This window comes from Podarcis melisellensis (genome assembly GCF_964234715.1).
Source record: "Podarcis melisellensis genome assembly, chromosome: 15".
Taxonomy (NCBI): Eukaryota; Metazoa; Chordata; class Lepidosauria; order Squamata; family Lacertidae; genus Podarcis; species Podarcis melisellensis.
Window position 1 is genome coordinate 10448416 of NC_138532.1, and position 11097 is coordinate 10459512.

The 11097-nt window shown below is 48.5% G+C and overlaps 1 protein-coding gene across 5 annotated transcripts in view; it reads left to right on the forward strand.

Moving 5' to 3' along the window:
* The window catches only part of GCK (glucokinase), a 47414-nt gene extending 40082 nt beyond the window's left edge, over positions 1-7332 (forward strand). For all 5 annotated transcript variants that reach the window (XM_081891031.1, XM_081891030.1, XM_081891029.1 and 2 more), the window contains 3 exons: positions 321-476; positions 2628-2861; positions 6555-7332. In XM_081891031.1, the coding sequence (XP_081747157.1) occupies positions 321-476; positions 2628-2861; positions 6555-6699 (535 nt within the window). In that variant the 3' untranslated portion in view covers positions 6700-7332. The remainder of the gene's footprint in view (positions 1-320; positions 477-2627; positions 2862-6554) is intronic.
* The last annotated feature ends 3765 nt before the right edge of the window (positions 7333-11097 follow it).

Genomic DNA, 11097 nt, shown 5'->3' on the forward strand with positions numbered 1-11097 from the left:
CCATGGAGTTGCTTTCTGGTCTCTGTAGTGTCCCCAAAGACCTGAGTAAGGCATGTGTCGCAGTTGTGGGATCTTCTGAGATGCAGCTGACTCATCCTCTCCTGCACATATTTTCTGGCGAGAAAAATGTGCAGAGTCCAGCAAAGAGGGAGAGGTGGTTGTTTTTCCTGCAGCTCAGAGAAAATAGCATCTATTGCTGAACAATCAATCTTGATATCTGAGAGGGTTTTGCTAAAACAAGCTGCAATTATGTCATCTAACAAGTCCTGCCCCCAACCCCAAACGACATGTACCAGTGATTTAATATTCCCTTTCCCCAGGTATGAGAAGATCATAGGAGGAAAGTATATGGGAGAGATCGTACGGCTAGTGCTATTAAAACTTGTCAATGAAAACTTGCTCTTCAATGGAGAAGCAACAGAGAAGCTAAAAACCAGAGGATCTTTTGAAACTCGCTTTATCTCACAAATTGAAAGGTAGTATGTTTCTTTAAGGTATTTCTTTTCTTTCTCTCTCTTCACCTGCCCAGGGTTGGTGTCAGGGTTAGGCATAGTAGGGCATTTCCAAGCCCACACCCCCAGCAAGGGACCCACTTCTGCGATCTGGCGCCTCCTGGCCTTCTGCTTCTCTTCCTCGCTGCCTAATGGTCTAATTCAGTACCAGGCAGCTTCCTATATTCCTAAATATAGAATCAGAGTACTCTAGAGTTGGAAGGGACCCTGAGGGTCATCTAATCTGACCCCCTGCAATGCAAGAACCTCAACACACAGTCCCTAATCCAATTTGAAGCTATACCACTATCCCCCAACCTCAGACCTTTGCCAAATGATGAGGAATTGCTAACAGAGCTCTCTTGGCGCTGTGGTCTAAACCACTGAGCCTCTTCAGCTTGCCAATCAGAAGCTTGGCAGTTCAAATCCGTGCGATGGTGTGAGCTCCAGTTGCTCTGTCCCAGCTCCTACTAGCTAGCAGTTCGAAAGCACACCAGTGCAAGTAGATAAATAGGTACCGCTGTGGCCGGAAGGTAAACGCCGTTTCTGTGCACTCTGGTTTCCATCATCATGTTCCGTTGCGTCAGAAGTGGTTTAGTCCTGCTGGCCACATGACCAGGAAAGCTGTGGACAAACACCAGCTCCTTTGGCCTGAAAGCGAGATGAGCGCTGCAATGCCATAGTCGCCTTTAACTGGACTTAACCGTCCAGGGGTCCTTTACCGTTACCTTTTACCTTGAAAGGGGCATTGTTCATGGTCGAGCATCTGCTTTGCATGCAGAAGGTCCCAGGTTTAATCCCTGGTATCTTCAGGGGACGCAGGTGGCGCTGTGGGTAAAACCTCAGCGCCTAGGACTGGCCGATTGCATAGTCGGCGGTTCGAATCCCCGCGGCGGGGTGAGCTCCCGTCTTTCGGTCCCAGCTCCTGCCCACCTAGCAGTTCGAAAGCACCCTTAAGTGCAAGTAGACAAATAGGTACCGCTTTATAGCGGGATGGTAAACGGCGTTTCCGTGTGCTGCGCTGGTGCCGGTTCGCCAGAGCAGCTTCGTCACGCTGGCCACGTGACCTGGAAGTGTCTGCGGACAGTGCTGGCTCCCGGCCTCTAGAGTGAGATGAGCGCACAACCCTAGAGTCTGGCAAGACTGGCCTGTACGGGCAGGGGTACCTTTACCTTTATCTTCAGGTACAACCGCTTGAAAACCTGGAGAGCATCAACAATACCGAGCAACATGGACCCATGTCCTGACTCAGTGTAAGGCAGCTTCTTATGTAAACTTCTTTTGAGGAATTCCACTACCATCCAGCGCAAGTAGTTCATCTCTTTAGTCTGAACATCTTCAGATGCTGGCACACAGTGGTTGCATTCCCACTGGTTGGAAAATTTAGAGTAGGGAAGGGCTGGCCAACATTAGGAGCTGCCTAGACTGCCATTTAAGGCTAGCAGATCTGGGCAAGCAGTCCACCCTGGACACTGGGCATTGACTCACCTGGCCGGCTCTCATGGCTCCAATTATCTCTTCCAGGCTCTTGTGGGTCAGTTGGGGGTTCATAGAAGTCAGCTGGAAGAAATCAAATGAGTAAAATTAACAAGGACAATAGTCAGGCCCTCAAAGAGTTCTGTTCCTGCTCTGTATGGACAGAACTAAGCTGCTCACATTCAGCTTCTACATTAAGAACATAGGGATACAGGAGAAGCTGGCTGGATCAGGCCAATGGCCCATCTATTCCAGCATCCTATTTTCACAGTGGCCAGTCAGGTGCCTACAGGAATCCTGGAAGCACAACAGCACTCTTCTCACTTTGGATTCCCAGCCACTGGCATTCAGAGGCATACCACATCCAAGTGGCTCAGGGCATGGTGAAACCCAAAACAACCTCTACTGCGGTGGTTGCAATTTGTGCCCCACAAGCCCTTGCTCTTCTCCTGCTAGGAGGCAAACAAATTGCATTAGCACCTGGTCCACAGCCACCACATTCTCTCTCCCCCTCCAGTCTTATGAAGTGCAAATCATGAGATGAAGCGCACAGGTTTGTGGCCTCCTGCTTCTGGTTTTCCATTGAGACCTGGGGCGATGAGACATGCCAGCCCCCTCCACGATGACAGTAGTGAGAGCCCTTGTACTTGTCGTTCCCAGTGATCCCGGTGACCGTAAGCAGATTTACAACATCTTGACATCCTTTGGGCTGTTGCCCTCTGTAACAGACTGTGACATTGTCCGTATGGCGTGCGAGAGCGTCTCTACGAGGGCTGCGCAGATGTGCTCAGCCGGGCTGGCCGGTGTCATTAACCGCATGAGAGACAGCAGGTGCGAGGACACGTTGAAGATCACAGTGGGCGTCGATGGCTCCGTCTACAAGCTCCACCCCAGGTGAGACCTACCTACACAGTCTGGCTATATCATGAGGCTTCTAGAGAAGCCTGGGCCTTTCCAAACGATTCATTAGCAGATGTTTAACTATCCACACGCCTCTAAACACTGGTGATTTAGCAGTGCACAGCCACTGCTGTTCTGCTTGAAGGTGGAAATGGAATGGCAGCTCTGGGGACATCCACAATGTACATTGAACGCACGTGGCTTCCCCACCCCCCAAGGGACCCCAGGAGCTGCAGTTTGTTAAGAGTGCTGGGAATAATATCTTTTTATAATTGTTATTAATTGGGCTATATAGAAATTGGGACAACCCCTCAACATCTGCAACGATACAGAGGCCCTCCAGAATGGCGGCCTTGGTTTTGTTTGTGGGTGTATTCTGCTGCATGCTGCTGCTGCAATAAAGTTGTGAATTAGTAGTGAATTTACACCAGACCAACCAATCGTCATTCCACTTTGTTAGTGGTTCCCTAGTTGCCATCTGAAGGAGCTCTCTCTGTAGCGCAACAAAAGCAGGACAACACACACATTGCCCGTTGTATGAAAAGTTCCAGGATTTCAGCTGGAAGCTACAAGACATGCACCGATTGGAAACAAAGCAGTACGTTCGTCTAGAAACGTTTGCAGGCAATTTTGAAAATGAGATTGCATGTAACAAGGGCTTTTTCCCAGCCGGAACTCACCAGAACTCAATAATAATAATAATAATAATAATAATAATAATAATAATAATAATAAATAGATTAATTATACCCCATCCCATCTGGCTGGGTTTTCCCAGCCACTCTGAGCGGCTCCCAACAGAATATTATTAATAATAACAAAAAAATGACAAAACATCAAACATTAAAAACTTCCCTAAACAGGGCTACCTTCAGATGCCTTCTAAAAGTCAGATAGTTGTTTATTTCCTTGACATCTGATGGTAGGGCATTTCACAGGGTGGGTGCCACTACCAAGAAGGCCCTCTGCCTGGTTCCGGCACCTCTCAGATGTGTGCCATTGCCATTATAACAGAATAAGGGAGGTGTTCCAGCATCTCTTTTTCTGGAAAAATAGCAATGCGTATAACTGTCCTGGTACCATCATAAGCACAAAACATGATTAATGCTCAATTTAAGAAAATTCTGGAAGGGCCCATACGGTATAGGAATAGAATATTATGTGTATATGTGTCACTTAGACTCTGGTTGTTGCTTTTTCTAAGGAAAAGCAGTTTCAGTAGAGAATCCTGCCTGGGGAGCAGCTGGGGAAGGAAAAGAGCGCTTAACTCTTCCCCCACCTACTGTTTTTATGCTGCAACTCCCCTCGGCTGCTTCCCCTTTCATGGGGTTCCAGATGTATGTTTACCTTTGCAAATTAATGTCTGTCGCTGGACCTCTTGGCGGCAAGGATGGATTGGGGAAGAGGGAAGACCCAGAAGAAAGTGGAAGGCAGAGAAAAGGTCAGAGGTGCACCTGCATATAACATTTAGTTTGGCTTTTGTTCAGTCGATTTGAAGGGGGTCACCACAGACATCTGACAATGGCACCTCTGGCAGTGGGGTGGTAGAGCAATTTGCCCATGTTTTTATTATTTGGCCTCATAAAATAGTCTCGCTGTTCATTAAGCAGCACCGTGCTGTGGCGGTAGCAAGCTTCACGCTGCTAGGCAGGAGGTAAGAGACAATAGCTGGAAGAGGAAACTCCCCGAGTCTGTGTTCAGAGTCCAGGTCGAAGCTTAAATCTATGAACTGGGGTCTCAGACACACCATGAAGGGCACGTCCGCAAGCTGAGGCAGCTTTTGGCACTGTTCACTGAATGCCGAATTGAGCTAAACTAGAAACCTGGAAATAATCCCTGTTGGAGAAAGGGGCACAGCCCCTCACCAGATATCAGCGCTGTTGAAACAGTCTGCATAACGAGTACTGTATTTTTCGCTCCATAGGGCGCACCGGACCATAGGGCGCACCTAGTTTTGGAAGGAGGAAAACAAGAAAAAATTATTCTGAATCCCAGAAGCCAGAACAGCAAGAGGGATCTGGCTTCTGGGATACCGTGTGGCTGTTCTGGCTTCTGGGATAACCACGCCAAGCCTCTTCAGGGCAGCGGGATGAAGGCTCCCCCTGCCTGAAGAGGCTGCACAGGGCTAAGGCAGAAGCCAGGACAGGCACATTGCTGAAGGAGACCCTTCTGTTCCTCCTCCGGCATCCAGGTCAGGCGCGTCGCCACAAAGCCAAGGAGCCTGCATTCGCCCCATAGGATGCACACACATTTCCCCTTCATTTTTGGAGGGGGAAAAGTGCGTCCTATGGAGCGAAAAATACGGTAGTTTAGTCAACTGACTGGTTGGATTAATAGAATATACATGTCTGTATCTTGTGATTTGTTGGGGGTATGGGAAATGGAACATAGCATCTGATTTGCATGTAGAAGGCCCCATGTTCCATCCCTCACATCTCTAGGTAGGGATTCTAGATGACCTATGTATTGAGAATTCATCCTGATTTGCTTGAAGGCCAGTTAGATATTCATGTGTCAAAGCGAGTGTTACCCCACACTTCACCATCGCTTTCCCTACCACGAAAAGTCCAACCTTTAGGGAAGATGATTTGTTGTGTAAGACCGTAAGTCAACTGCAATCATGCAACCTGAATATGCTGGTGTGTGGTTGGATCCTGCTTGAAAACAGCAACAGTCTGGAAGCTCCCTGCAATCCCGGAGAACTGCTGTTAGTTAGCATAGACAATTCTGTGCAGGCTCCACATCCCCAAAGCTGTGCAAAACTGCTTACTATATTTATTATTCTATTTGTTTATCTAGCAACATCTACATACCACTGGGTCCAGTTCCAGTGGGTTCTGTCGAAGTACCAGTGCCTTGGAACCCGGCCTAGCATGTCAGGTGCTGATACCAGGTCTGCTTGGCAGAGGACATTTAGAGATAGGTCTCTGGAGAAGGTCTCAATGTTCAGTAGTGTTGGGAGGGGATTTGATACATTTCGTATTTTAAGGTAAATTTGCCCTTTCCAAAACATGATATGAAGTGAAACCTAGCCATCTTTGGAAATGTTCTCTTGTCCGAAATTTGCAGTGCAGTTCTCCAACCAAGTAATGTGTACAATAGTGCAGATAAAAGCGTGCGCATGAATGCATTAGTGAAAAATTCATACAAAATGCATCATATTAGATTACAGTGCTTTGCCAAAATGTGTATATTAGCCAAAATTGCATGTACAGTGGTACCTCTGGATGTGAACGGGATCTGTTCCAGAGCCCCGTTCGCATCCTGAGTAGAACGTAACACACGACTGCGCGTCTGCCTCTGTGCGGGGTGAGTTTCACTGCTTCCGCGCATGCGCGTGATGTCATTTTGAGCGTCTGCGCATGCACGAGCGGCGAAACCCGGAAGTAATGCATTCCGTTACTTCCGGGTCACCATGGAGCACAACCCAAAAAGCCTTAACCTGAAGCGACTTCAACCCGAAGTATGACTGTATATATATATATATATGCGCACTAAAATACTGATTAATTTTCGTGAGGACTTAAAAAACAATAATAAATCTGCAACCTGCTGTGGAGAAAAACAAGGAACAGAGAGAATCGTCAACGTATGTCCATTCCTAAAGCCCAGACAGATTTATGTAGAGAGGCGGATTTCCCTTCTCAATTTCTCCCCTTGTCTTTATCTCTCTCTTTTTTGACCCAGCTTCAAAGATCGGTTCCACGCAGCAGTCAGGCAACTTACACCGGACTGCGACATCACCTTCCTGCAGTCGGAGGAAGGCAGCGGCAGGGGAGCGGCCCTCATCTCGGCAGTCGCGTGCAAGATGGCGTGCATGATTGGCCAATGAAATGCCGCTGCGAAAGGACCGTGAAAGGGATGCCACCGGCCTGGGAAGTGCCCCCTCCACCCACTGCCAGGCTGAGGTGTTTCAGGGTGTGCCATGGAAGCAGAACCAGAAGACGGAAGGTTTTCCTGGGGGTGGGGTGGGGAAGGGGGAGGGAATGGAGTGGTGCCGGGTTCCTCCGAACCTCTGCCTCTACACAACACAATAACCATGCCAAAATAGTCTCTCCTTTCTGTCCTTAAAACCTTCTCCACTCCTGCAAGCTCTGGGGAGGGTTTCAATTTATGCAATAAGCAGCTTCTCATAGTACAGTGGGGGGGGGGGCGGTTTGGAGAGGTGGTGTTGCAGGGATGGGAAGTCCGGAAGGGAATAAGTTTTGCTTTCTTTCTTTTCTTCGTTGGACAGCTCAAGAAGCAGGGATCTGGGCAGAATGGCATCTAGTTGCAAAGTACGGTTTCTTCCTCAGTAAATGGGTTGGGAAGGTGCAGTTCAAGCTGCTGTTATCAGCCACTGATGAGCGAAGGCAACTTTGAGTAGACACATTCCCCCATCTTCTCCTCCTCCTCCTCTGGTTTCCAAGACACTAATGGTTTCTGTGTGAGTTTCTGAGTCAGCTTGAGCACAGACCGGGGTCCTCATAAGTGAAAAGTCAGGTTTTTGCATTATTTCCGGCTCTTTCCACCTTCTCCAGATTTAGGGTCGCAGGCTTAAATCCAAGCTTGCAATCTGGTCCCAATACTGTCGCCAGTCCAAACTGTCCTTTCCACAGAGACAGATATCCGGGACCATCTCTATGTCGTTTTTTAAAAAAAAGAATCAGTCACCATTAACATGGAAGGAGCTTGAGACTGAACAGGGCCCAATAGAGCAAGCAAAGGCCGTAAAGCATTTTATGACCCGAGAGTTGTGTGCTTGGGTACAGCTCGCCTTGCCTGGATCCCACCCTTGTTTCAATGATTCTGGAAAGCAAGTAATATACAGACCGCAATTACAGACAGTAATATACAGACCAGCAAGTAACAGACCTTGGAACAAATTCAGCTCCAGGGCTCTGCACACCTCAAAGGGATGTGTGCGATGAATAACCAGATAGGTAAGCACTTGGGTCAGGGGGAAGTCGTTTCGCTGGGACACTGCTTGCCCACCTGTGATCAGTCCACTAGTGTGCATGGGACATAGTGGGATGAAACCAGCCCCCTCCACCTGCAAGCCTGTTAAACCTGCCACAGGGCGCAAGGTGAGTTGCAATTGCATGTGGGAAAGTAACAGGCTTCAGTCTGGAAGCTCCTAAGATTTACTGAAGACGGGTCCATTCTGTTTTTAAAATGTAATGTCTTGGGCATCCCTCAGCAACAACTACAGAAAGCTTGATCCACCTGATTTCAGCTCATACAGACATTTGACCCAGATTATCTCTCCTCACTGTCATAATATTGTTTATTTCCCACTTTTTTTGGTTCTTTTTCCTCTGTCTCCTGCTATCCTGCTTATGGATCCAGGGGCCCTTTTATATTAAAAAATAATAAGAATAAAAAAATAAAAAAATCTTTTTAAACTTGCCCCTGTCGTATCTTTTTTGTTTTTGTTTATCAAACCTTACACCTGCGTTACAGTGTGGAGTGGAGTACAAAGCAATGGCAATCCTATGTGTATTTACTTGGATGTAAATTCCACTGTATTTGGTGGGTCTTACTCCCAGGTAAGTAAGAACAGGATTACAGCCAGTTGAGATTTGTAAAAGGAGTCTCTAAGAGACTCCAATCCATTATATTATCCCACCCTCAGTATTCTACCCTGCCCAACAACAGCCAATTATTATATTTGACTTTCCCCCTTTTCAGATCAAGACAAGCTGGTGACAACAAAGACCCAGTTTGGGGTTCTCGTCTTGCGTTGTTAGGTTCTCTCCCCCCCCCCCGCTATGTCCACCCCATATAGCATTGCAAAACTGTACCTCTTCTATGGTATGGAGAAACTGGAGGTTCTCCATACAGTCACTATGCAGTTGCATATGAGCAGAATAGTTCATTTATGATACGTCCATGCCAGCCTAACGTCAGGGCAGTGCACATGGATTTAACTTGCAACCATGGGAAGTAGCTTACCCTCAGGTAGGCAATGCTAACTTGTAATCACACCTGAACCATCTTTAATGTTTTGAAAGATGGAGTTCCAAAGCAGTGGGGTCACCACAGAAAAGGCCATGTTCCCGGTACTTTCTAATCTTACAGGTCTTAAAAAAGCAGAACCTCGGGTGCTGATGTTAGTACACAGGGAGGCTTATGCCAGGTGTAGATGGTTCTTTAGACAACTTGGTCCCAAACCACACTGTATGGCTTTAAAAGCCTACTGGAAATAGGGTATGAAAATAATTAGGCTGTCAGTGCAGCTGGTACAAATTGGTGTAATTGGTCAGAAGGCCTGGCTGCCACAAGTGTTCTATTGTATAACATATAAACCTGTCATGAAATGTGCCCATGAAATGGTGTCTGTATGCTGTTTTTCATTCTCCTCAGTAGAATAGTACCTTTCTTGTAAAGAATGCAGAATTTTATCCAGCGCAGCTGGATAAACTAACAAGTATATTTCTGTACAAATATACACACGTTAAAAGCCCCATTTCATCGCAAAACAAACCTTCAAGGAGCGTAAGTCAATGGTAGAAACAGCAGCAGCAAATGTCTCCTGGTCCAAAAGGCACATTTCAAAAACGGCAATGCATTTTAATTTCAGTATTTTTGGAGCTGCTAAGTGCAGAAACTGCAGTGTAAGCCCAGAATGTCCCATCTGGCCAGATATTCTCTCAGAGGCGGGTTTAGGGCAGCGTGACTGGTCCCCCCCCCCACTAGGCGCAGAGCTGGGGGGCTACCACAGAGCATCACAACTATGGCGTAGCGCACGAGTAGAATGGAAGGTGAGAGATGGGTGCACCAAATTTTGGCCTTGCACAGGGTGCTGCTGAAATTTGAAAGTCCGCCCTTGATGCTCTGTAATGCTGGAGAACAAAACTGCAATTGTATTCTGCATGCAGTCTCCTCGAATTCAGTGGCATAAGAGCATCCAGAGTTCATGGTGTGTGGGAAAGGGTGTCCCACCCAGTGGCGGAGGAAGGGGGTGCAGTAGGTGTGGGCTGCCCCGGGTCTCACCACTGAGGGGGGTGACAAAATGCCAGGCGGCACTCACCGTGGGGCCTGCAGCGCACCTGAGCCACACGTCTCTCCTGGGCAGTGGCATAGCGTGGGGGGTGCAGGGGGGGCCGGGCGCACCGGGCGCAACATCTGGGGGGGCACGCTCGCACTCGCAGCTCTCTGCCCCTACCTGCCTCACTCACTCTCTCTCACTGCAGTGCTGGCTGTGTGAATCCGATCCGAGCCGCCGGGTGGAGGGGGTGGGTGCCAGGCGTGCAGTGCGGAGAGAGAGCGAGGGACTATCTGGGGGAGGGACAGTGCAGCGGCCGCCCAGCGCAGCGCTGAGCGCGGGAGAGAACCACACCAGACCAGACCAGGCAGCAGCAAGAAGAAGCTAGCAGCGGCGGCAGGTTAGGGGTTAGGGGGCGCAAATTACTTGCCTTGCCCCGGGTGCTGACAACCCACGCTACGCCACTGCTCCTGGGAGAGACGCGATGGCTTGGGTGAGCATGCCGGCTCCGCCCTGCCCAAACAGTTCGCCCACTGCCTCCCCCCCAACTGTAGGGCACCTGAGTGAGAGGAGGCAGGCAGACTCCAGAGGCCCTGTGGTGTGCCCTGCCCTATGGGTGGTGTGTCCTGCCTCTGGGCATCCTGCCTCAGATGTCTGAGCGGCTTCCTCCGCCACTGGTCCCATCCCCAAGCAGTCATGTTTTGGAACAAGGAGGAGCTGCCTGTAAGTGTGGTGAGGCCACAGGTGTGTAGCATGGGCCAGGCCAGATAGTGAGCCAATTCCACAGGCATCAACCAACAGTCAAAAGGATCAGAAGCAGGTAACATTGGCTGAGCACATACCATGCACCAATCTCAAAGAATCATGGGATCTGTAGTTTACCCATCACACCCTTATCAAACTATAGTTCCATGGAATTCTTTCGGGGTGTTTCTGCTTTAAATATATGGCGTGCATGCAGCCATAATCCTAGAAAAGGAAGAGGTTCCTGGTAAAACTTTGCATGCATAAGGTCTTAGGTTTGATCTCCAGGTAAGGCAGAAATGTCCCCTGTCTGAAGGTTTAGATCGGCCAGGGTTCTGACTGGGTTCCTATGTTGCTTATGTTCCTATGTGTATCTTTAAATCCGACTTGGGACTAGACAGCCCGTCAAATTTATGGCGCATAGAAATTCCTCTTTCAGGGGACAATTTTAAATGCCCCCTCTAATTATAAGGCAGCTTACAAAGTAACATACAAAAATGCATTACTGGTATATTAGGG